This window comes from Erithacus rubecula, assembly GCF_903797595.1.
Source record: "Erithacus rubecula genome assembly, chromosome: 15".
Taxonomy (NCBI): domain Eukaryota; kingdom Metazoa; phylum Chordata; class Aves; order Passeriformes; family Muscicapidae; genus Erithacus; species Erithacus rubecula.
The window spans coordinates 14,617,272-14,644,722 of record NC_136667.1 but is presented as its reverse complement, the minus strand read 5'-3'; the positions used below and the strand labels follow the sequence as shown (position 1 = coordinate 14,644,722).

The 27,451-nt window shown below is 42.1% G+C and overlaps 1 protein-coding gene across 9 annotated transcripts in view; it reads left to right on the top strand.

Annotated features, from left to right (window-relative positions):
- HTR2C (5-hydroxytryptamine receptor 2C) overlaps positions 1-27,451 on the top strand; it is a 213,212-nt gene that overhangs the window by 174,209 nt on the left and 11,552 nt on the right. For 6 of the 9 annotated variants that reach the window (XM_079319289.1, XM_079319290.1, XM_079319286.1 and 3 more), the window contains one exon: positions 24,375-24,575. The exons of 2 other annotated variants lie outside the window; for them this stretch is intronic. In XM_079319289.1, the coding sequence (XP_079175415.1) occupies positions 24,375-24,575 (201 nt within the window). Of the gene's footprint in view, positions 1-23,025; positions 23,052-24,374; positions 24,576-27,451 lie in introns of all 9 variants that reach the window. One more of the 9 variants, XM_079319293.1, reaches the window with a different exon arrangement.

The window sequence follows — 27,451 nt, the reverse complement described above, 5'->3', positions numbered from 1 at the left end:
TGGAGCTTGAAGGGGAGTATATAAATACTGAATTATGTGACTGACCTGCACTTGCATAAATTCTGTGTTAGCCAGTGACTCTAAAAAGGTGAATTTATGGGAGTGGTCTTCCTACATCCATACTTTCAAGGTCTTTGGAAACTAATAGAAATGGATTTTCTGTTCTGCCAAGAAAATGATTACTTAAGGTAGTTTAAAGGTGTAAAGCATGCCACCCTTCTAGCAGCAAGGAAATATCACTGATTTGAAGAGGCATTGTAATTATCCCCCTTTTTTTGCCAAGAACCAGTATTGGCTGTTGATAGCCAGAACATTTCTTCACAGACAAACAGTACTATGTAGATTTTTTGGCAAAATCTTAATTTCAGGACACCCATGGAAGATTTGTGGAAATAGTTTGAGAATTGAGGAGCTGCTGGGGCAGTGCTGGGTGCTGGACCAGAGCAGGCATGGTGAGGGGAGGAAAAGTTCCATTCGGGGGAAAACAACCCTCAGAGGATCTTATGGATTGATCTCTCTAGGACCACAGTGAAATTATTTTTAATAGTATTTAAGCTACAAGTTGTGGAAGTAAGGAGAGGGAAAATGTTCTTACATTAGCAGAATTCTTGTGAGAGTAACAGGGGTGCGTGGCCATGGACTGAGCAGGGAGAGTGTTACTGCTTGGAAACATCATTGTGAGTGTTCAGTCATTTTTACTCTGTATTTTACCTTGTTTATTCTATACAGTCCACATAATCTTACACTGGGCTGTTTCAAAGGCTGCCATGTGCTGCTCTGGGAAGTGTATGCACATCTCTTCCAGATTTGTAGAAGTAATTTTTAATTTATGTAATCAGAAAGGAACTTTAAAAAACACGTATGACAGATAGAAGAGTGAAGAAATTACTTTCTAGTTTCCACATCAGCTCTCCCAGCCCCAAAGGTGAATTCTAGTTGACAAAGTAACTCATTTCAGAGTAGGCTCCTTTCCTTACTTTTGGGCTAATAAGGTAAATGAAGTAGATTTCACTTCAAGTATAACCAGAAAATTGAATAGACTCCCTCCACAAATACTTCTGGCTTTTGGTGGTTTTCTTAATTAAAAGAAGGAAAAATCAAGTTGTAGGTTAATTCAAGAGTGTTATTATAATGGAAGGGACAGCAGGATGCAGCATGATGGATTTTTCACCAATTAATCAGGGCTCAGATATATTTATCAATTATTCCTTAAGTGTCTTACAGTAATCTATGAGTTACATTTGACAACTGAGAACATTTTCCCTGGCATGCAGTTACTAAAGAACTAAGCAAATTAGTATGCTAATTAATAAGCATGTGTTGGGGAGAGTAAATGGGAAATGTACACAGTGTTTCATCTCAATGGAGAAATGCCTGAATAATTAAAAACACTGGTATTTTTGTAAAAATACTGATAGAGCATCAGGTATCCTACACAAGTGGAGGTTGTATCCCCACCTCTGAGCACTTTAGGGACAAGCAGCAGTGGGTTTACATCGTGCTGTGTGTTCATGAGCAAGAGAGGGCTGGTGAAGGAATGCAAGAATCTCAGCAGCTGATGTGAGTGGAGGTTGCAGAGCATATTAAGCTTTCCTGGTTCTTGCAGGAGGCTCACAGCTGCCAGCCAGTTGCCAGAGTGTGGCCAAGGAGCAGCCAGCAGAGCCCTCTGTGCCTCCCAGTGCAGGCTCTCTCTAACCTTTGTGCTGTTGGGGGCTGGTGTGGGATGCAGTTTTCACCAGCCCCAGCTGCCAGAGCAGATTTACACCCACATTATTGTTATTATTGATAACTACCATCGTTATTGTGGTGACAGAGATGTGCTGAGCACTTGGGCAGACTTTGATGCTGGTTTCCCTGCAGAGGGGGAAGCAGTGCACTTCAGCACTTTGATGTGACATTCAGGCATCTAGAAATGATCAGGCATTTAAAGACCATATCAAGTCATGGCCTTAAATGCATCCTGACTACACCAAGTTCCAGCTGACAGTTGCATTACTTTCAAAATTATTAGTTATTCCTGTTAGTTTTTAAATTCACAATGTTTCTGTTTGTGTGTATTAACCACTACATTTTATTCTTCTACTAGGGTGAGAGTGAATGGAAACTCCTACACTGCTTCCGCTATCTCTGTCATAAATTCAGACATGGGATTACTTTTTTTCTCTCCAATGACACCTTGTACCTAGGGTGTGTGCAGTTAAATTTATATCCAACAGGAAGTGTTAGTTTATCTTTTGGCATCAGTAGGATCCATAGACTGCCACCCTGTGTGCTCACCCAGCAGCATTTATTCTCTTTCCAAGCCCCTAAGCTTTCTTGTAACCTCAGGTAACATAAATAATTCTGTGAAATCTGAAAACCTACTGCATCATTATTTGCCCTCTTTCCAGATTATTAGATACATAGGAAACTTTATTTGAAATAGTCCTGCTACTGAATTTTCTCCACATGAACAACTGCCTTTTTACCTGATGTGACAAATGGGATTAAGTTGTGACGTATCTGTGTTGCTGTTGGGAAAGAAAGCTCTGTGTGATGTGCCCTGAATCCATAGAACTGCTTCTTGTCTGCTAGCAAGGTTTAAATTGTGCTTAGAGTGAGAGGAGGGGAGGAATACTAAAGAGATCCTCTCTGTATCTCATTGAACATGAGATGTAAAATGGTTGTAAAATATCTTGAGGCAGCTAAATGTTAACTTGCAGGATTTTTCAGAGCCAGTGAAAATGTGGTACCCTATGATGATTCTCTGCTTGATCACATTTGGAAACAGCATTAGGAGCCCACACAGCTTTGGCTTGCATTGGTGGAAAACTGGTTCCTTCTGGGCAGGTGAGAGTCAAAGGCTGAGGAGCTGAAATGGGAACAAGAGCTCAGGACTGGAGAGGGTAATGATACTTGTAAAGAGGAAGGAGTGATGCTCCTTCCACACCCTTTCGCAGCAGTGATTAAATCTATTAAACTTGCATTTGCATCACTCTCTTCAAAAACATTTGAGTCAGAATTTTTAATTGTCATATTGAAAGCTGGATTTGCTCTACACACATAAATTTCCTACTAATTTCATTTCTGATTTTGTCTGAGATTATCCATACTTTATGTCTGGTTTGTTTTAATTTTTAATTTTTTTTTTTTTTGCTATATTTTAATGTTGGACAATAAAGACTGGAAGCCAGATGAGTGAGGAAAGTGCCATTATCTGAGGAATGCAAAGCACTTTGAAGGAAAGACCACGGTGCTCCATTTAAAGTAATCTTCTCCCTAGACTTTTTAAAAATTGTCATAGCAATTTAACTTATTGTAGCCTTTTGTTATTCTTTCTCATTATTTTGATGTGTGTTTTTAGTGATGTCTTGTCTGAAAATCTCCTCAAGATTTTATATGCTTCTGTTATGGGAGACGAGAAATAGAATTTGATATCTGTGGAATGGCACTAATATAAGATGGATTCACTTGGACTTTATAGATTTTTTTCTTTCCTAACTGATGAAATTTCACTTGTTCATCCATGCAGCAGCCCCATCCCTATTTCTCAACAGGCAGGGTGTGTATAGTTCAATATTCTCCACTGGGATAAATACTTCATATGAAATTAACAAACATGAATGCTTTCTATTCCTTCCCATGTCTTTCCTTTTTCTATGAATTAAATTCATAGAAAAAAATCTTCCAGACACTCTTCTAGAGGCATGTTGTAGTTTTAAGGCAGTTATGCTAAGAACCCCAAAATCAGCTTGTTAGCCCTGATGGTGTGTTGAGGGCTGGCCAGGAATGGAGAGGAAATGCTGTAAAACCATGGATGCAGTTCAGCTGCTTATGTGGGCACAGGTACCCCACGATACAGACACAGTCCTTAAGGCAGTTCTTATTTCCAATGAATAAAATGTCACCAGTAACATTTGTACTGATTGTTCCTCTTGTCTGGGAATGCTCATTTAGCTGAAGTGACTTCCTCATACACACCTTTCACACAGCACTGATGATGAGGATCTGCTCTGGGAAGGGGACATTGGGAATTTTTCTGCTCAAGCTTATATCTTGGCTTGCTTTCTGCTGAATTCCTCCTTTTGGGAATGGATTTTGGTTACAGGACTTGCAAGCAATGGGGCAATCCATAAATAATTTCCATAAAAATCCATAAATAAATTCAGAAAAGCAAGTCAGAGAAGTCTCTGCTGTCTGCAAACAGACTGTTGTCAATTTGGAGGTTTATTTTAATTATTTTAAAGTATTAAATGGATTTGTATTTGTCTTTTGAACAGTGTCTCAATCTAAATTTGGGTAGAGCAAGAAAAGTTACAGAGTGCACTTGGATCTTCTGGAAAGCAGTTTTTCCTCATTTCTAACACCTGCAGGTGTTAGATCTGTCTGTCTTCTGGTGGATTAAATTATAACAGTGTTCAGCACTTGACCTGCCATCACTTCTTTGGCCAGATGGTCATGTACTTATTGGCAGCTGAGCTGTTTTTTCTCCTTATGCTGCACCTCTACAGACAGATTTAGAAAGCTTGTCACTTTTAATATAATAAGAACCAGCCCATAAAAATTCAGATTTTAGCAAAACCTTGGCTTGCATTGTAAATTCCTCCTAAAAAATTCCATGGGAAGTCTTCTGTATGGATGGTATGGATGCTCTTTCCTCTCTCTGAGGACAAGTCTGTCCTTCCCTTAGCAGACCTATGTGCTACTGGTAAATTTGCAGTGTTTTGATGGTAAGCAGGATGTGACAGCCAGAATCTGAGAGGAGCTGGCAGTGCCTGCCAAGTGCCCCCTGAATGGCCTCCTCAGAGCCCTGTGCCCCACCAGGACAGCAAGGACCTGTGTCAGCAGTTCCCCAGGTTTGTCTGGCAGCATGGTTTGAGAGGAAAGCCACCCCAAACCATGACCCAGGCCAGGCTCTTTGCTGTGTCCAGGGTGTAGGAGCCAAAGTCAGAGCAAGTGTTTGGAGCTGCAGTTCCTGGGTGCAGCCAGCTGCAATTATCTCCTGGCCTCTGGGATATTTTGGGATTCTTACCTGCCCTGCTGTGTGTTAGCTGAGTGACCTGGGGTTAATAACTGGCTGTAGAAACTGCACATGTCCCTCCTGGCCTCTCAGCAAAGCTTTGCTATGTCCTGTCCTGCCCAGCTGTGGACAGCAGGTCACATTCCACAAGGTGTTCTGCTCTGCACTTTCCTCCTGGAAGTGGGTGCTGTTATTGCTCATTATCTGCTTTGCTCAGTGTCCCTGCTGCTCTGCTGCAGCTCCTGCAGCCTGGGCTCTGCTCTGCCATGCACCACCTGATGTCCTGTGGGAAATAAGGGGCTCTCTCTGGCCACTGCTCTGGAGGCATCCTGAGGAGCATGTCATGGCAAACAAACTGTTCAGAGTGCTTTTGTCTAATTGCACTTTTGACTGAGACTGTGGAAGTGTATCCATGTCTGCAGCACTTCTCCTGGGAAGCTGGGAGAGGGATGGGGTTATTCCATTGCTGGTGAGGTACTTGGCAGCATGTGGAGCCTAAGTCCCCATTCTGCCAGCTTTATGGTGACCTGTTGCTAAAAATTTAAAATTTAGCTAGTAGCACAACGATCATCTGGGTGTTTCAGACTGTATTTTAAGCCATAAACTAGAATTTCTGTCTCAAAAATATGTATTTTTAATATAACTCACTTCTTGCACAGGGTGTCCCATCTCACACAGGAGCTGTCCCTACAACTTCCTGCCCATTGCTCAGGGTCGTTTGCATGTGGCAAGCCTTTTCTTATTTCCAGGAGGAAAGCAGAGGACCCCTTGCCTTAGGGGTGTTTGATCTTGCTTCCTCTGCTGCTGAGCTCTGGATGATGCAGCAGAGGGTTTGTGGTGCAAAGATAATTGTCACCAGAATAAATCAGTGCCAGCTTCAGACAGAGTTTCAATGGCACCTTGCTTACTGCTGTGGGTAGGGCCTGGCAGTTTTGTGCCAGGTCCTTGTGACTCATTTGAGCTCAGCTATTATCCACATTTTGGAGCATTAGTTTATAGGACTCTGAAGACCAAATTCTGCTGTCAGATAAAAAGGCAGAACAGTTGCTATTTAATTTTTTTACCACCTGCCTCTTTCTTGTTATTTCTTCACCCTGTGCCACCTGTATATCATCCAGCTCTGACTTTGGCTGGATTCTTGGAATAGGCAGAGATATTCTTCACTGTCCTCTCTGTATTTGTTCCTTTTGACAAGAGGATCTTATCAACCCGCCACCATGAGGAGAAAACATGAGAGAACAATAAACATTCCACATTTGTAAACATGCTTTTTTTGCTCCTCCAAACCCCTTGCTGTTAAGCAACCAGCCCCTTTTCCTGCTGTGGGTTAATGGGGCTTTGAGCCTGTGATCTGCCAAGGATGAGGCTGCTGCCCATGGAGCTCAGGCTGCTCAGTCCAGCAGAGCACAAACCCTTCCAGCAGCCTCTGTTCTGGCAGTTTCCATCCTCAGGAAGGTCGTGGAGGAGGTTCTGTGGCTGCTCTCTGTTGGCTGCAATAAAATTTATACATTGCACACCCTGTGAGTCAGATTGTTAGATTTAGATGAACAGCTGCCCTCCAGACAGGTGCAGAGGATCCCAAAGCTCCCAGGTGTGCCCTCCAGAGCAGGGTGCCCATCAGGGAATGGGGGGTCTGTGCCAGCATCCCAGCCTGGGACAGGGCAGGTGTGTGTGAGCCACAGCCTGGGCACGTGGCAGCACTGCCACACTGGGAGCTAATCCTGCCCTTTTCCAGGAAAATGTGCTTGTGGCCCAGATTGCCAAGGGATACTGCAGAGATTCACTGTTTGCCCCAGGGGTCTGACAGGCTTTTGTGCAGACAGAAGTTCTTGCAGGAAGGCCTGAACAAAACCAGTTATTCCAACCTGCATGAAAGCATGAGACCTTGTTTCTGAGATTTAAAGTGACACATCCAGTACTTACCTTTTTTCCCTTTACATGTGGAAAAATGAAAACCAGGAATGCTACAGAGCACCTTAGGTTTTATTTTTTAGATGTATTGCTCCTTTGTTTTGTTCAGTGGCAGCAGGCTAAAGGTAAATAACAGTAAGCATAGGAGGACCTGGGGAATGGCTTCCTACAAAATCCATGAGGGGACATTCTGACTGTGCTGAAGTCAGTGGGAGCATTGACAGGACATGCAGAGAGGCTAGGACTTCTGCCAGGGCAATTTTCTGTCTCCTCCAGCCTCTTTACTCTCTTCCTGGCCGGTCATGACTGCAGCTCTTGGCATGACTGCAGCAGCATCCTTCAGCTGAGATGGGTCTGAGATGTTTTGCTGCTCTCCCCTGAGTCTGAGGAAATCTCTTCTGCCACTGCAATGCAGCTCCTTTCATGCCACTGCTGTTCATTAGGTTTCAGCACCACCATCCAAAGCATGAGCCAGTCTCCTGTTAGAGCTGTATGGAATTTACAGGTGAGAGAAGTGAGCTGGCATTTGCCCAGGTAAGGTGACCCAGAGTTGCACAGTGTGGAACATTCAGCTCAGTGCTGAACTGTGCTCCTGACCTGTGCAGGGCCTGATTCTAAAGTGTGTTGCTGTGGGCATCCATTTGTTTAATGTGGTTTGGCATGAAAAGTTTCTTGTGATTGCCTTTGCATTGGCTTGGTGGGGCTGGCTCTCCCTAAGGTACTTGTGCTTTGCTTTTCCTACTGCAAAATGAGTGAACTCCTCTCTTCTGGCTTGGCTGAGACTGCTGAGGGTTTTTGTGAATTTCATTTGTTTTGATTAAAAACCAAAAATATTTAAAAGACAAAGGAAGCAAACTCACCTTAGGAAAACATTGTGCTGAGCTTCATAACTCAAATGAGTGAAATCACAAAGATCGCAAGGGGAGTTTCCTGATCCCACAGGAATGCAGGACTGAAAAGAACTTTCTGACTTCTTGTATCCTGTTGTTTGCTACCAAGTATCATTGAGACACTGAGCTGCTGCAGTCATATCTTCCATTTTCCAGAGCCTCTTTCCTTCCAGCTGCCTTCTTTTGGGTTGTTGAGGACAAAATCTGTGGGTTTCAGTGTGGAGCAACAGAAAGCCAGGACAAATCTCTGAGTGACTTATTATGAAATCAAACCCCTTAACTTTCTTGCAAGAAGCAGTTTTTAAATAGAAAATCCTAACACTGCCGTGTGAAAAAACAGAGCCTCCACTCACCTTCATACTTTCTGAGGGAAATGTGCTTTGAAACTTTCCTTCAAAAGCTGATAAACTGAGCTGCTTTCCCTTTTGAGATTTACCCAGTGCAACCTGTTACCAGAATTTCCTCTCTTGTGGCTCTGCCAGGGCTGGAGAATCCATCCCAGGGGCAGCTGTGCCCATCACTGTGAGGCTGGGCTCTCAAACAGAGCCAGGAGCTGTGGCAGTGGCAGCCCCAGTGTGCCCTTGCTGAAGTGAGGTGAGATGTTTTTAGCACTGCCAGCTCACAGCTCAACTGGAGATGACAAAACACACCATGGAAGCAATTCTAGGTAAGCACAAGCCACGCAGGCATCTCAGGATGTGTCCTTGGATGCTGCTTCCACAAATATGGAGAAGAAACTGGCAGAGTCCACTCAGGACCTGCCTGTTCCTGAAAGGTGAAGGGAAATGTTAAAATGCTTTAGATGATTCCAGTGGAGTAAATCCTATTATATTCAACTAGAATTGAACACATGGCCTTATGTTTTTCCAGTTTACCCACAGCTCATATGTTCATCCAATCAGGGAGCTGTTTTTCATATTTTACACATCAAATTGGATGGGTCTGTCTTGTTTGCTTGGTGAAATTGAGAATTGCCCAACCAAAATAAATATTTTCTGTGCAAGAATGACTCATTAGAATAATTTTGAATGGCACTCATTTAAATGTTTTTATTTAATGCAAATAAAGTTTTAGATCCAATTATGTTTTTTATTTCATTCTTTTCTCAAAATTTTTGGAAGATGCAACATGTTTTAAATTTTAAAGGAATGTAAAGCCCCCCAAATCTGTAGTGTGTAAGTTACATTTCTGCTTTATAGATCTCTGTTTTACTGATGTCAATTTATATACAGCAGCAGTTTTAATGCTGTCAGTGCAATATTCTCATGCCCAATTTGCTTCAAGATCAGTGAAGCTAAATGTGCTTTAAAATGCATGAACCTTTATTTACTTTTTATGACAATAGCCTGTTGGATCCAGTAGGAGTTTTGTAAGTGCATTGCCTTATTGTAATTAACTTTTATGAGTTTAGTTGAAAAGAAATACAAACTCACATGCTTTGTAGCAAACCAGAAATTGATACAAGATAATGGGAAAACCAGAATTGTTATGTGTAAGAAGAAAGACCCTCTGATGATGATAAACTGTTCCAGCAGTAAATTTGGTGCTTCATAAAGGCACCAGGCAGATCATAGAGATACCAAATAAAATGAAGAGAGGTTATGATTCAGCCTCATCTGAAAGGAAGAACATCACCAGCTCCAGGTACTGGAGCCATGTGAGACACAGACACCCAGAGTCCTCCTTGGGTTTGTTTCATCCCCATTCTTAAAATTATAAAACCAAGAGAAAGGATTTAACTAGAATTGCAAGCACTTTACCAAGACTGAGTTAATTTTAGTCTGTGTCATTGTCCATACAGATTTATGTTCCTCATTATGTTCCTGTCTGTTCCTCATCTGGAGAAAAACCCAGTTAAAATGTTCACTGCCTCCCCAGCCACAGCACAGAGCCTGGTGAGCAAGGGAGCAGCCTGCACCTGACTGAAAAAACAGCAACTCCTCTTAATCTTTACCCTAACATTAGTTAAGTGAGAAATAAAATATTCTCCACTTAGAAGCATCATATGTGTGACCCAGCATTTAAGACACAGCTGTGTCCATGGGTGAGCTGACAGAGGAGTGCATCTCAATGGCCTCAGCCACTCTGTCCATCCTGAACACCCCATACCAGTTATTGCTTTTACTTATGTTTTGTCTTACCCACAAGTTCCTTTTTTTCCTTCCTAGAAGGTGACTGCAGCTAAATCCAGCTACACTTCCATGCACCAAATATCTGGCACGTATTATCTCATGCTGAGAACTTGCTCTCTCTTGCTAACCTCAGCAGAGTGAAATTGGGCTGAGGAAATAGTCAGTAGAATGTGTTTCTCCACACTTGTCAAGGAGCTGCCACAATTTCCAGGAATGTTCCTATTGCAGTTTGCTGTAAAGATTAACACATGGCTTCATTTCCCTGGCTGCAGCTGCAGATAGCAGAGGACTGAAGGGAAACCCAGAACTCCAAGGCTGGTCAGCTGTATTTCTGTTCTCTGCCTGGATTTAACATGGAAAAGCTCTTTCATCCTTGTTCAGTCTGTGTTCTGTGTTCATGGAATCATTCAGGCTGGGGAAGACCTCAGGGATCATCGAATCAAACCATGAATCTGATGCTGTCAGAGACACCACCAGACCATGTCACTGAGCACCACATCCTTGTACCTTCTGAACTCTGACAGGGACAGTGACTCCATCACTTCCCTGGGCAGCCTTTTGCAATGTTTGACTACCCTTTCAATGAAGAATTTTTTGGTAATATGCAATCTAAACTTCCTACAGCACAACCTGAGGCCATTTCCTCTCATCACTCAGGGAATTTGCTGTTTGATGCAGGTGGATGCCTCATCTGCATTTTGCTGTTTGGTGTATTTGTGTACATCCTAACACATTTGGTGCTTTTACTGTATTATGTTATGGGAAGCACTGTGTGAAAAGAAGTAAGATTTTTTTTTTAGTGTTTGGTACCTTTATGTGATCAATACAATAATATCATAATTTTTTGCTTTAAGGGCTTAACCTGAATGCTGGTGAAATGCCAAGACCTGATCAATAGAGTGCTGTATTTTTAGAAGGGATGGATGTTGTGGGCCACCTCAGCCTTTGTGTTAAAAAATATGGGTAAAATCACTGCATTGGGAAGGCAAATACATTTATAGACAGCTGCTTTACACAACATGCAAAGAAATACAGAGAAGTGAGTGAAATCTCTACCACTCCCTTGAATATGCTGTAAGACAAATATCCCAGTGTAATATATTAGTTTAAATTATGCATGTTTCCATGGTTGGGTCAATTAACTCAGAATTAACTCAACTTTTTCATTCTACTTCCTTTCCCATCCATCAGTTGAATTGATATCATTAAATTCTACTCAGCAAATTATTATTTTACTGTATCTATCCAATTCATATGACATCTTCCTTGAAATTCTGGTTCTAGAGTTGTCTATTATTCATTAAAATACCCTCATAAGTGAGTTCACTTCCTTGAGGCCTAACAGTAAGATTAGCAGCAAGTTCCCACTTTGTGTTTTATCAGCACATACTGGGAAACAGGCTGTATGTGATTCATCTGCTTGCATGGAAATTAAATGAAAATTACATAGATGGAAGGGGGACCACATGCCAATTGCTCTGCCTTGCACTATTTTCACACTGCCTCATTGACAAAATACAATCTTTTCATGAATGGACAATTTACAAGAGGAACTGAATAGATCCTTACTGGCTATTCTGCCAAAATTGTCATTGAAGATGCTAATTACATGAGGGGAATTTGTGCATGAGCCTGTCATGGAGCCTAGGCTGTGATTAAAAATACGTGCTACATCAAAAATTTGGTTTTATGCATTAGTTTCAAAGACATACTCCATTTTTCCAGACTCTGTGTTTTCTGGTTGTAACAAGTTTTCTTGTTGGAAAAGTTTGCTACTCCTGCCGGCAGCCTGATAAGCCCAGTGACAGCAGTGGGTTCAGTGAGTGAATCTCTCATCCAAGATGTTGTCTTGCTTCCTAGATGAAAAAGGTCCAGGACTAGAAAGTTCAATGAGTAATATACAAACATGAAGTGTTCCTCTAGCAGCTCTTGGGTGTGAGATTTGATGGGCAAGGCAGGGTGGTTGATAAGGCTCTGTTGATTCATGGTTGTTTTTTTGGGTGGTTTGATTCCCATTCCTGCTGTCATATTGGTGGGAGCCTCAGCTCTCCAGCAGAGCTGCAGTTATCAGGACAGACCAGTTGCTGTTCTGACCAATATCTCTCCACCTTCTGATGTATAATTTGTTTTTCAATGTGTTTATTTTTGGTAAGATTTGGGTGGTTTGCTTGTTTTTCTAAATGTCTATTTCTGTCCTCAATCAGAGGCAGCAGCTGTATGGGAAGGTCTTGGTGTTGCTGAGATATGGAAATTGTGACAGGCTTTTACCATACCTATTTGGCACCCACTGGGATGCAGGAGACTGTAAATGCCTGTCTGACACCCATGAATATTGATGGCTGGTTCTGGGAGGCAGCAGAGCTCTGCCCTCCTGCCTGTGCATTTGTTCTGAATGGGAATAACTCCTCACTCCTCTATTTAAATTTTGGATTTGTTGGGTAAAATTTTGAATTTTTCGGTTGGAGTTTTGTTGATTTCTTCTGATCAGTCAGTTTGAAATCAGCAGAAAGGGAGGTTGCATTTTAACACAGGAGAAGCCAAGAGCAATGAATCAACTTTCTTGTTCAAATCTAGCTGGCTGTGTCCATCCAAGATGCCCAGCAGCAGAACAAGATTAATTGATTGACAGAACACAGCAAGTGGATGTTCACAAGCATGAATACAGGAAAAACAACTTTTAAGATGAAGTCCTTTAAATATACCTTTGACACCTTAGTTTATCTCCTTTCCATAATGATTTATTCAAGATTTTCTAGTCCATTTTGGGATAGGTGCCTCTTGCACCTCGGGAATAACTAATTATGCACAGCACTCATATTATTCATTTGCATTTGTGAAACTTTAGACAGCAATTAGAATTTTAGAATCTAGAATAACGTATGAGTTGGAAAGGGCCCTCAAGGATGATTGTGTCCAACTCCTGGCCTTGCATGGGAAACCCCAAAAATCCCCCTACATGCCTGAGAGTATTGTCCAAATGCTCCTTGAGCTCTCTCAGGATTGGGGCTGTGTTCACCTCCCTGGGCAGCCCCTTCCAATGCCCAGCCACCCTATGGAAGAAGAATTTTCTCCTAATATCCAACCTAACCCTGCCCTGACCTGGCTTCAGGCCATTCCTTGGGTCCTTCACTGGTCACCAGAGAAGAGATCAGTGTCTGCCCCCTCCTCCCCCCATGGGGAAGCTGCAGACCTCAGTGGGGTCTGTCCTCAGTCTCCTCTTCTTGTGGCACCCAAAACTGTCCCCAGCACTCAAGGTGAGGCCACCCCAGTGAGAGCAGAGTGGGACAATCCCCTCCCTTGACGGGCTGGTGATGCTGTGCCTGATGAACAGCACCTATTTTATTATGTTTGCTAGATTACTATGTTAACACATAATTTTATTATTGTAGTTATCACTGGGTTTGATTTGTAATCAAGTGCAAGATTACACTGTAATAATAGTATAACCACGATAATAAAATAATGTTGCACTTGATTACAAAGCAAAAACAAGCCTATCAAAACCCCCAATGGTATAACTTAACTAAATAAAATTTCTTTAGTTTCCCTTACTACCTCATGAGACCACTATAATTTTCTGGGTAATAGTTTTCTTCCTAATATATCAGTACGCCCACGCTTCATTTATCCATGTTAAATTAAACTTCTACTTCATGTTAATGGAACTTACAATAGGCCTACAATTTCTGCAAAACTCAGAGGAGTGCAACTGTACCCAGAGGGTGGTCACATGCTAAGTTTCACTTTCTCTGGTGTTACCTACCAGGAATAGGGTTTACATGCCAAAACATTGTTATGTTGGCTGAGAAAAGTCACCTGAATTTCAGGATGTGAGGATGGAGGTACTTGTGTTAGTTTTCCAGTCCTTTGGATCTGTAAAAAAACATGCTGAGTTGACTCTTACATATCCTCATCCTACAGTTTGACAATTGGGCATTTTATAGACTGTAAGCACTGCACTAGGAAAACACCATAATCTCAGGTTAAATCACATTCCAACTTCAAGTCTTTTATAGTGGATTCAGAGAAGTGAGCAATTTTAATTATTATCAGGATGTGCACAAAATGCTTACAATACTGGAAATCCTTAACATCATATTATGTGGTTTTACAAGTTGGGTTGTGACATCAAATTACCAATCTGTTGCTTGGAGTAAAGGGATGATTTAAAATCACGTTTCATTAGGTTGGTTGGGGTGTAACAACTCTTCTTGGAGGGTGTGCAGTGGGCAGGGTTGCAGGAGCCCTGTTCTAGCCAGGATGAGCACTGCAGCCCCATTCCCAGCCAGCCTTCCCAGACCCCTGCTTTCCCTGGGGTGCTTTGGATGCTCAGGTGATTGTGACAGGATGACCTGCCCTGTTCACAGCAAGGGGACAAGCCAGCTTTCTCTGAGCATCATATCCAGGTGGGAGGCTGATTCCCAGCTAGTCTGAATGGGAAATCCTGCAGGAGGGCCAGCAGCTGAGCCCTCTCTCATCTGTAGCACCTCATCTCATCTGGCTGCTCCTGAGCTGGAGATGGATTTACCCTGCTGGCCTTGGCAGGTGCAAAGGGAAATGCTCACACAAGGTGAAAGCTGCAGGCCTTCTTCCCTCCAAGGCTTGATGCAGGGACATCCCCAGACCATGATTCTGCCCACAATCCCTACATTGGATTAAACACAAGCCTTTAATGTTGGTATTTTTTGCTGCCACAGAAGTGGGGTGGGTTGCAGCAGGGGCTCTCTGCTCACACCCCCATGTCCTCTGGGGGTCTGAGCTGTCTAGGAAAGCCTCCTGTGCTGCTGAATGAAATGAGCTCCCTGGCAGGCTTGTCAGCCAATAAAGCTTTCAGACCTAGTCTTCTCTTGGAAAATTATTTTCCAGTCCTGTGAAAGGAGCCTCCAGGGTTTCCATAGCGGGGCAAAATGAGAAAACATCTAAGAATTCTGGGAAAACAGGGAAGAAGTGGAGAAGGACTGTTAGGTAACTGACATTAACTTCAGACTTTGAAACATTGTGCTGGAAGATAAAGGCCAATGAAATAATATTTTTCAAGTATTGTTCAGGGTTTGAGAAGAGATCAAGTAGTTAAATAACTCAATCTATTTTAGTGGCACTTGTTTTCTTCCTCTCATTTCTACATCTTATTCTTCAGTTAAAAGACAGTTATCAGCAAAACTCCTTAAGTTTTTGTCTGGCTCACTCCACACATGAAGAATCCCGGTGGATAACTGCATTTTGGGTGCAAACTGGGTGTATTTTACACACTTGCATGGTTCACCACATTATTCCTACAGAGTAAAGAACTAATCAGCAATATATGCATTTTCTAGGTTGCTGTACAGTTCTTTATTTAAATGTCTGTCTCTTGTTTACACACAGGATGAATTGTCCTCCCCTCCTGTTTCAGGGAGTGACTGTGGTCCATCATTGTGCTGCCTTTTAATTGGGGCAGGCTGCACAAGCACAGGTTTCTGTGCTGAGCTGGTAAATGGTGATCAACAAACACCTAGATCAGTGACACTTGCTCACATGCTCCCACACTTTCTTGGGGTTGCTGCACATGGAACAGTGCTCATTTGATGATCAGGAACAGCAAATAATGCAGTGACACACAACTCCTCTTCCAAGCAGCAAGAAGGGATGATTTATTGAAAAGCCATGGCATATATATAGGATAGATCATGAAAAACAAAGTAGAAAAGACTCATCGGTCAAAGAAGGCAACACCTCTCTGAAAACATGCTTTCTGTAAAATACCATGAGACACTCAGTGGTCAACACCAGATGTTTATCTGTGTTGTTCTTCCTTCCTTTGTTTTGTCTCAGAGAAAGATCCCCACACTGGGAAGGGTCTGGTCTGAAGCTGTGAAAGACAACAGCTTGGGAAAAATCCAGGCTGAATTTTTCCACGAGCCTTCAGCAGTGTCCATGCTCATTAACAAATTACTCCCTTGAGAGAGCCCCTGAAGGTGCTGCTTCCAGTGTTCTGAACTCTGACATTTCCACTGTAATGAAAAGTGTGTGTTCTCAGTCAGGAGAGGTCTGGGCACAGGAGCAGAAATGCTTTGCAAGCTGGAGGTGTGCACCCAAGGTATGCAATGACAGCAGGCCAGTAGATGGCACTAAGGATGAGGACCAGAATTTCCAGGCTTCTCAGCACCCTCTAAATAATTGCTTTTGGCAGTGGCTGCTGTGGAGCACTCTCACACTGGCATTCCTGCCTGTATAATCACGTAGAAACAGAGATGCCCATCGCCTTGGAGGAAGCTAAATGTAGAATGTGTTTTGCTGATCCTTGGAAATATCTGTTAGCATGACCAAAATATGGCTTCTCTCCTTTGGCTGAAGTAGTTTCTTGCCAGTATCAGTCTCACCAACTGCTTGTAATGGCTTTTGACCTCATCAGACAACAAACTGTGTCTCACACTGTCAGGAAGTGCATCCAGAGCATTAATCCACTAATGAGAAAGCTCATTCACTGAACTCCAATATCCCTACATTCCCTGAAGCTCTTGAGTGTGGGTTACACTCTGCTTTGGCACAGGACTGGTACAAGTGCAGGGCTGCACTGAATAGGGGCCAAAAAGAATCACATCCTGGGCACATCAAGCAGCCTGCAGGAAGAGGGAGGCAAAATCACTGACTTTTCAAACAGCAGACCTCACTTCATGCTCTATATCCCAAGCCATAGGGAAAAAATACTGGGTGGACATGCCAGATACAGCAGACCAAACATCTGCATCTGTATGCTCAAAGCCAACACTGCTGGTTTGCAGAGCATGGTTTACAGTGAGTATGTAAATTCTTATCATCTTGTCATCTTCCTGGAAGATTTAGTAAAACTGTTGGCTAGTTAAAGATGACAGATCTGTTCTCTGAATAAGGAACCCTTTACATCTCAAGAATACTTTATCTCTTGCTGATATCAGGTATTTTACCACGATTTGGAGACCAATTTGTCCAGCTGCATTGTCAGGAGGGAGCCCGAGCTGAGAAAGAGGATTAATCCCATGTAGGCTCCTAGGCAGCTGTCAGCAGAGCTGTCAGACATCTGAATTGCCACTCAGTTATGCTGAAATAAAACCAAATACCTAAAAAAACTCCTCTTTATGATTTTGTGTCCTCTCACTAGCCCTAGAGCCAGTCCTAGGATCGAGGCAGAGTCTAGACTTGATTTGGCATTAGGAACTCAGAGTTCAAGCAGATGGCTTCTTCTCCCCAGTCAGCTGTAATTGAATAATGCCACATTCATTTGCAGTTCTGAATTTTAGTTTCCTCAAATGATCTGGCTTTGGCAGATATTTCTTGTGATAATGGACCTTTCTCAATTTCATCAAAACTGAGGAAAAGCCACCTGTTGCTGACACGTGTTCGTGCACTTTGTTACAAGACAGATTATTTGAAAATATTTGCATTCTCATGTTCAGAAGGTATTTGTGTGATCTCTGTGTTTGCTTGTGGGCTTACTTTCCAGTGTGGTGTTCGTTCAACTGTTGCTTTATTAGTTGTTTAAATAACAGGTGAAGCTGATCTCTGGCCTGCATGAAGGAAATTGAAGGAGAGGATGCTGTCCTGATGCTGTGCTGACATACAGAACATTACTAAATAGAAAATGTTTACTGCTATGAATATTTTATTAGGCAGTCGTTTCATTTAGATAAATTATTATGAAGAACATATAGCTCTCTTGGAGTTAAAATGCTGGAAGGAATCCTTTATATGAACTTGCTGAAACAATTCAATTAATTGTATCATTGCTCCATTAACTGTCCCTATCACTCAATGCAAAAATTCCAGATGCAACTACAGATGCTTAAACTGCAAGCAGAGAACAGCATTGAGCCTAGAAATTTATCCTCTGGCTTCAAGCATAATTTTACTCTCTGCCAATAAATGAAAAAATCAATATAACACATGGATCTATGGAATGACAAATCACACCAGAATAATTTATGTTTCCATAAGAGAAGAGATTCTGACATTGGGATGTAAACAACTTTCACTAGGTTTTCTTCTTAGCAAACATCCCATTTTATTAACAGATTTGTTTTAAGTATAATGTGTGGAAAGCTGGCTCTTTGAATTTAAAATACTACTTAAATGGTATTCAAGCAACTGTTCCCTAGCTCAGATAATTATATCTGTTCTAGCTTTAATTTTCCTTCCTTCTTATATGTTCTGTCAAGACTGGAAGTCATTGCAATACTGGATAGAAAGGAAAATCTAACAGTTAGTTAAAATTCTTATAACAGCAGAGTGAGTGCAATTGTTTAATTTGCAATAAAATACAGTCACATCAATTAATTGCTATAACTTGTGAGACAAGAACCAAAATATCTTTGGAGACACATTCAGCTTCTCTGGAGTTCCCCTCAGTGGTGGGGGGTTTCCAAAGGAGACCACGCTGGTCCATGCCCATTCCCTGCTGCTCCCTGCCCAAGGGCCACTTGTGCCATTCTGGCAGCTTCAGGAGTTGAAAAACAAAAAGCTCAGAGGAAACTGAAGCTCAGGAACAGTGTCACAGCCCAGCTGGATGTGGTCAGTGGCACAGATCCAAATAAACCCTTCTAGTGTGGTGTTGCACTGTGGCAAAGCAGGTCTTGTACTCACAGATGTTCCAGTGTAGGATGCCAGCACAGGGCCACCTGCTTTTCTTGCTTGGTGGCCTCCTTCATCCCCTTGGCCATCACATCCTCTGCTCAGCACCTCTTGGGATGCTCAAGCCTTTTTGAATTGAAGCACTGAAGAGCACAGTCCTCCTCCTAAGTCACCATCGTTCTGTGTGTAGATTATGTCCCTGTGCTTGGCTGAGGTAGAACATGTGCTATTTAAGGCATCCAGATAGCCTTAGGACAGCCTTTTTTCCCTCTAGAAAAATGCAGACTAGAAACTTAAAGGTAAGCATAATTTCTGATGTAACTGGGTGCCCAGCAGTTCAATATATTGGAAAAAACATTAAATTCCACTCTATTGATGATAAAATCAAAAGGATTGGCAGTGCTGCCCTCAAGATCAGCTGCCTGTCCCTGAGCCCCTCTGTGGACATGCTGGTAAACACTGGTGACTGTGGGGGATCAAATAAGACATTCTGTACTTGGGCACGATGGAGATTTTCAGCACCCTGGGGTGTGTGACTCTCAGAGTGATATGGATGTCTCTGAGTCATTTGTCTATGTAAATCTGAGGAAAACAAACCAGCAGAGAAGAGATAACGTAGCTTTACACTTCCTGATGTGGCATTTCAGACTTAGAAATGCTTTGCTTCCTAGATAAAAGAGAGAGAAGAGAATAATTTCAATTCCTTCATTCCCTTGGGAATAATGCAATGCAATAATGTTAAAACTGTATGTAATTGCTTTCTATTTTTGCAAAGCCTGTGGCAGATATGAAACTTTAAAGTGAACATTGGAAATTCTGGTTTGTACAAAACTCTTCATTTGCATCAATGGTGCAGTGGGGGTTAGGCTTTATTCTACAAACCACAACAGTGGGTTTCCCTGGAATGTGTGAAAGAATCTTCAAAAGCAGCAAAGCCCACCAGAAGGTGGCAGATCTGGGGTATGTTCTGGGTTGATGTTTGCATTGTCTGCTGCTGCTCTTGGCCACAGCAAGGAAACCCAAGTGAGCACTGCAATTGCACAGGGCACTCTGCTCCTTTTGGAATTCCCAGGGAATTATCTGAGGTATCTCCTGAATCTTTGCTGCTGATCTTTCCATGAGTCAGAGCACTACACAGGGCACTGGGTCAGGGTGTGGCCTGAAACTGATCCACAGATTGATCAAAATGTGCTTCAAGCACACACAGTGTTGCCATTTTAACTGCTGGGAAATTGTGCTTTGTACCAGGATTTATTAAAACTCCTACTTTTTATTCATTCAATTCATTAAAGTAGTTAAAAGTGAATTGTAAATACAGTAAATATCAGAAGCCTAAAATGAGAAATATTACACATATTTAAGTTTTTAGCCAACCCATGAAAATGTTAAGAGGCTTTGGAACACATAGGCATCTTTAGTACTTATTTTGTACCTGTTAGCTCTGTTTCTTTTCTAGAAATAATATATATAGTGTGCATATATGTATATATATGTCAAATGCCATAATGAGATAAAATATATCTTTTTTCTTCCTGTCATTTTGAAGGATGGTTTTTATCAACTTTTATCCATCCTAATAGATACAAGGCACTGGCTAAACACAACAAATATGTCCTGAAGCCTTTTCCAAATTCCTCTTCATGGCTGGAAAATGAATGACTGATGCCAATTGCTGTGACTTTCTCATGAAAAATTCTTGAAGATACAGAGATGAATTTTCATAATTCTTCACTTTATTGTTGTGTAAGAAGGTATTTTGTTGCTGTTATTCCAGATTTGTCCTAGGAGTTATACCAGAGTTTCCCAGGAGATATCCTGGAGTAGATTGCACTGTAGAAGTAGTGAATATGAACACGAAACAGATTTCTTTTTTTTTTTTAACAACCATTCTCCTACAATCTGGAGTAATTCTATTTTACTATTTGACATACTTAATTTTGCTTCCATTTGCTCTGTTTTGGATTATTCCATCACCTCCTTCTACAGTAGCTGGTAATTCTGGTTCTCATGCACTGAACAGTACAATGCCCACAACAGTGCTAAGCAACATTTTTTATCCATACACATAAAGAATCTGACAAAAGTGACTCAGTTTCATAGCTGCCATCTTTCTTGATGAAAAACACAAAAAATGTAAGGAACTCTTATCTGACAGCAAATTAACTACACACAGAGATGGTCTGTGACTTTGCCAAAAGGCCTTTGAGTTTCTTTCCTTTTCTGCCAACAGTTTGTGCTCATCTCAGCTGTTCAGTGACACACAGGAATTGTGGTTTGCTTCTTCATCCTGAGGCAGGAGATGAAATCCCACCTGGGGACCATGACTCCTGGTTAAATATGAGTGTTTGTCCCATGTGGCCTCTGAGGAACCACATCAACCACAGATGCCATGAGATGCCATTCAGTCCTAGAGGCTGAAGCAAAATTCTGCAGAAGTTTCCTTCCTGCAAGGATTTTTTACGTGTTGGTTTTATTCTGACTGGAACCAGAAGCTAGCACTGATCTCAAATATCACTGCAATTGTCTTCTGTACACTTTTCTCTGTAAATTTGGCCACTGTAAATTTCTACCACCCACAAAATATCTGAAGGAAAAAAAAAATCCATGGTTTGATTACATGCTAGGTAAAGAAATACTTTTGTTCTGATCTGCTGCATTCATCTAATTCCCTTCAGCACTCTCCTATCTGATCTACCTGCCATCATCAAATGTATGATTTTAGGGGTTCTGATTAATTCAAGGTACAAAAATCAGTGTTTCTCACAAAAAATTTGGTTTTTTGCTTATGCAGGTGTTTAGCACTGTTTCATTCTTGGAGCCAAATTAGGACTGAGATGAATGTTTTCCATTGGAAATGCAATTACTACATCTTAGAGGTGCTGGGGTCCAAGAATTCATTTCACTCAGTCATCTGCTCTTCTAAATATAGGGTAATTGCTACTCTTTGTAAACGAAAAAAGAGAAAAAAGAACAAATTAGAGAAATGTTACCCTCTGTAATTAGAGTGTTCCTGAGGATAAAATTGTTATAAAGGTGTAACACCATTAACAGATTTTTTTTTAAAATCCTTGTTTGCATCTTGGCACAGTCACAGGGCACATTTCCTATGTTTTGTACATTTATTCAAAACAGAATTAGAATAAAGCTGTTTTTCTTTTTTTACAAATTACTGGCTTTGTAGGCTGTGTAGGTGTTTTTCAAAGGCACTCACCATGCCTACTTAAAAATAATTACATTTTGAGATAGAATATATATTATGCCCTTCTTATTGAGCTACAGAATGTGTTACAAGCTGCCATTCTACAAATTTCCAGAGTGACATTTTGTTATTGCAGATCATTTTAGGGAACTTCCTGAGAAAGTAAAATGTCTACTTGCACAACAGGCTATTCAGCTAGAAGTGCAATGCAGTGCTCTGGGACAGGAAAGACTAACAGGATTGGCATTAGGAGAACTCTCATCTCACCTTTGTCTTCCAGAACATCCTGACTTGCCTGGGCAGTAGTTCTGGGCAGCATGGTTGGGTCTGTTGGTGTCTGTGGTTCCTGCAGTGCCAGGGCTGGCAGCAGGTGATTCTCCTCTCCTTTTGCTGCTGGTAGGTTTTTAGTTGTGATGCTGTGCTAGTTCAATAGCAGAAGTTGTTCCAGGGGGAATCAGTCACTGAAGTGTTTGGTTAGCTTGAAGGAAGAAGTAAGAGAGGTTATTCCTCATTCAATAATGCTGAAAAGGTGGTTGCTGTAGAAACCTCTTCCAGGTCTGGCAAATGTCAGGCATCAGGCTGTACCCACTGCAGCACCACGGATCAGGCTGGAGAGGCTCCCACACACAGGAAGCCTGGAGGCTGCCTGTCTTTTTCTGGAGACACTGGAGGTTTCCTGGCCATCTGCCTGATGTGGGGAGTAGCCATCAGTGTCACTGTTCCCTCTGCAGAGGCTGCTGCACAGTCATGGTCATGCTGCACCCAGGGACTGCTCACAGCCTTTGTGCTCTTGGTGCATCTCAGCCTGCAGCACAAAGCTGGCTCTGGCCACTCAGAGGAGAAGTGGTGAGGGAGAAAGTGTGCTGAATGTGCTTTAGCGTGGGTGGGCAGTACAGGGGCACAGCACAGTACTGGGGCTGTACAGGGGGTACAGCTACCACTTGTAGGATTTCTGACTTGTTCTGTCCCAGAGCATTCACTGAGGCGTAATTAAACATCAAGGTATGGTTAGCTGCAGCTCTGAGCTCAATTTCAGATTGATGGCAATGATGTCCTCAGCTATTTCAAAGTGTGAAGGTGAGCAGGAGGCAGAATTTGATCGTAGTGTTACAAAGGGGCTGAGTCATATTTAATCAAGCTCGGTTGATTTGTACAGCAGAGGTGTCTCTTAAAGTAAAGATGCTCCAGCCACAAAGTGCTTTACTCAGTTCCCTTTGACAGGGACCTCTTAAATGCTTGCTGCTGTGGATTTCAGTCCATTTAATAGATGTGGTACAAACTCCCTGAAATGAGTGGCTTATCTCTCCCCAGGGCTGAGGTCTGGCTGTGTGGCTTTGGTGAGTACTTAGCACTTCATCTGCTCGTTTCCCACTGGTAAAATGAACTAATGTGTCCATCTCGTTCTGCTGTGCTCTTTGTGAAAGGTTCCTGGGCTTCTCTGGGACATTTCATAATAATTTACTCTGCTTCAGTTAATCTCAGGTTTCTGCATGAAGATATCCTGGGTCTCTCTTGGCTGGGTAATTTGTTTCAAATGATGATTTCTGAAACTAATGTTTCATCCTTTCCATTTGAGATCAGTAGGATGGAGCTGCACCATTCTTAATATAACATTGATTCTGCAGAGTGATGATTCTGATCTTTGGGGTAAACTTCAAGATTGCTTTAGATATCCATGTTCTGCATGAAGACACAAGAATATCTCATTATTCAACTATTATGAAGTCTCTCACATTTTCAGCTGCTGTAGATACTCTTGATTTGTTTTGATAAGAAGCCCAGAGTTTGGCAGGATGTGCTATTGATCTCACACAATCCGTTCTGGACACTGATGTGGGGGTACCATTCACAAATCATTTTCCTCTGAGCTTTGATTTAAGTATCAATGGCCCTTGAGCATCTTTCTGGGTCACTTTTATTCTCAAGCTGTTCTTCAGCACTGAGTAAACAGTTTAATAAGTGCAGACACCCAAATGAGCTGCTGTCAGATGTGGCTGTTGAGTGTGTTCTGTTTGCTAACATATTTTCTGTAAAGAATAACACCCCACTCTGTCTATCCTCAAACAGTCTTTGAATTTCAGCCACTCAATCCCAGCAGCTCTGTAAGGAGGCAAGTATTCCTTTGATATCAAGGCAGGCTGCCTGGGGAGAAAAGGTGAAGTAGTGTTATTTAGCTATGTGTTAGACTGTGCACAAAAACTGTCTGCTGCTTTTCTCCTCAGCAGACAGAAACTGAGATGGACATGTCAAGGGAGTTTTAGAAAGGATCTGAGTTAATGTCACAAAATGCTTTGCAATCTGGGAAAACAATGTGATGAACAAGTTATAAAGTTATATAATATTTCATTTTGTAAAGATACAGAAGAAAGGTTAGGAGTGGGAAACAGGGCTGAAATGGTCACATGCAGGCACTGCCCTTTAGTTACTGGTCACAGAAACCAGATGTTGGGAACTGGCTATGGGTTTGTGGAGTGTCCAGAGCCAGGAACTGCCCCCAGAGAATTCTCATGGGAGGTTTCCTATCCACTTCTCATGCACGTGCCCCTTACTGGTGTCACAGAGCTCAAATATCCCAACGGTTCCTCAGAAATGGTGGCCTAGCTTCCCAAATTATTTCCTTTCCTCTTTTTCCTTTCATTTCTTTTCTCTCTATGTTTCAGATTATGCTTGGCCTTTGCCTAAGCAGTTGTGCCCTATATGGATTTCCCTAGATGTGCTCTTTTCAACTGCATCTATCATGCATCTCTGTGCCATCTCTCTTGACCGGTACGTAGCAATTCGCAATCCCATTGAGCACAGCCGCTTCAATTCCCGCACCAAGGCCATTATGAAAATTGCTGCAGTTTGGACCATATCCATAGGTAAGCAACGTGCCTCACGCTCTTGACTGTGTCTGAATGAATAATAGTGTTGCTCCAATTTCCATTTAGGGTGTTTTATTTCTTTAAGAGGATACTCAGATTAATTTACCTGGCCCGCATGGCTGAGCGGGATGACTGGAAATGGAAGCCTTTCCTTGCACTGGTTGGAGACCAGGGTGAGCAGTCATTTTTCAGAGCACCACCCCTCTCCACGGCAGAGCACTGCTGCTGTGTCCCTGTCAATATGCCTATAAGCAGTAACAGGACACGTGGTGCTGTAGAAATGCTGTGTAAACAAAGCAGAGAGCAGCAGCAGAGCCCAGCACAAACCACAAGGCTGCCCATGGTCACTGCAGCTCAACTCTCCCAAGTCCTGCTGCTGGTTTAAGTGGAGCAGCACAGTTTTATCACAGGCTCTCAGTGAGGTATTTACTGCTCCTGCTCTGGCTTTATAGCCTGCACCATTCTGCCACAGCTGGATTGCTGCTAGGACTGAGCTAACGAGTTTGAAGTCTTAGTAAATGAGGAGTGGGCAAAATAGAAAACATGTTTGCATTACTGTGATAAAATACAATAAATAAAGCAGCAGTAAAATAGGGGGGAAACCACAAAATGATAGCAAGGTGACTATGGAATAGTGAGAATTATGTGAAGAATTTTCTTTTTTTTTTTAGCACTCTTTAAATGTGCTTTAAAAAGAGACATTTGAGGCAGGGGCAGAATTGTATGTCCACTTCCATCTGTTGTATTGCCTTTTGTGCTTGATTAAAATGCAGTCTTACAGAGATTTAATGTTTAATTTCTATTTTATAAAGTGGTTTTTGCTTTCAGTGCTGTACTGCAAGGAAAAGCATGTTCCAGGTATTTGAATTTTTCTTGAGTTTTTGCCTGCTTTAGAAGTGGAATATAATTCTGGATGTCTGGGTGCTGCAGGGACTGAATCTGAAGAAGCTTACCTTGGAAAAAGGCTATGGGAAAACACAAAAAAAGATAAATTAGGGAAAATATACTTCCTCTCCTCATGAATATAATAAGAATATCTATTAGAAGCAAATTTTCTTGTGTCACAGGCCTGCTACATTTTCCATAGGTAATACAATACACAGTGAAATTGGACTGGGTTTAATCAATTCATTCAAGATTTTTTAAAATTATTGTTGCTATTATTTTTAGCTCTCTGTTTGACATGGGAAAGAAAGCTGCTGAGTTCAGTACATAAGCAGTCACATGAGGACAAGTTCACATGGGCTCAATTTGCACAGGCAGCTCAGAATCAGCACAAAATTTGTGCTCCACATTGCACTGGAATGCAGAGGAAGAATGATAGACACTCCCCCCCAGCTGAGATGTATCAATCACATTGCAAAACCTGTGCAATAAAACTATTCTGCTTCCATTTTTGGAGCTAACTTGCAGATTTCTGCCTGTGCTGCCTTAGAAGTTGCAGATATATCCTTAGAAATTTGGCTAGTGGTGAAGGTGGCTCTCTGCACTAGTGCCTTGAGGACCAAGCTGTGGTTTGGATTCTGGGTCCAAAGTTCTTCATGCATGGTTCACTGATTCAGCAGAATGGTAGGAAATTCTGGTGCCTGACCCAACAGGTGTAAAGGCACAAGCCTGTCTCTTCATGGAGCAGTTTGGTGAGGATTGGGCTCATGATGATGGAAAATGGGCACATTGTGACCTCTGCTGTACCCCAAGGGAAAAGGTACCTGAGCCAGAATAGGTGAGGTGACTGTGCTGCCTTACAGGGCAAACACCTCAGCCCTACCCAGCTTCCCCAGGACATGTTTGACCACACTGCATTTATGATAGGATAGGTGAAATGAAGCTTACAAGACAGCTTGGAAAGGAGATGGAGCAGTACTTTCCACAAGGCACATGGTTTGTCAGCCTTATTAAGAAGGCAATATTAATAAATATTATTAATATTAATAAAGCAATGGGTGTTGCAGCTGCTCCCTAGCATCCCAAACTCTTCAGGAAGAAGCTGTGAGCAGTTGCTCTGTGGGCTGTGTGCAGTGCACAGTGCTCTGGGGGACTGTCCTGGGCAGCACTTCCCTCCCCAGGCTGGAAGGGACACGGGGTGCAGCTGTACCTGTGTGCCCTCCTGTGTTGGGATCACAGCTGGGATCCTGTGCAGTATGTTGGGACTTTGTTTATGATCTGTTTGCTCTCTTTGATGTAGCTACTGCTGGCCCAGGAGAGTCTTTGCTTGCATTCCTTTTTTTTTGAAGATACAGGCAGGATCAATACTCCCCAGACAGTCTGTTCAGGGCACTGAAATGCTGCTGGATTTCCATCCTCCCCAGTGCATATATTAGGGCTTACCCTTTTACTCAGGCTTTCTGCAGTATGTTATGTTAAATGGAGAAAGGAAAGTACTCTTGGTACATATCTAGCTCGTTTCAGCATAACTATTTGTATTTCATAAATGAATTTAGAAATGTGGCCAGCACAGGAATAAACTGAGCGTGGAATGAAAGAGAATCACTCAAAGTGTATTGTTGCTGTTTTCCAGCTCTTAACTGCCTTACCTGGCACTTGGGAAGGCCTGGTGAAATCCTGTGCCAATTTCAAGAGGATGAAATAGGTTAAATGAATTCATCCTTACTTTGGTGTTAAGTATCACAAAATAACTTGTGCATTTCTGTTTGTGATTAAGTATCAAATTCAAAGCAAACCTTAAGTGCAGGCTGGTCAGTTTGCATTTCCTAAATCCTGCTTCAGATGAAGAGACTTCATCTCTTTGTATTCCATGCAAAGAGTCCTGAGTCTCTGAATCAGAATTCAGAATAAGAAGTAAAAAGCATGTAATTTATCATGATTCAGTAGCTTTTTCATTCCATTTTTCTGAAATGTTAATGCTGACAGCA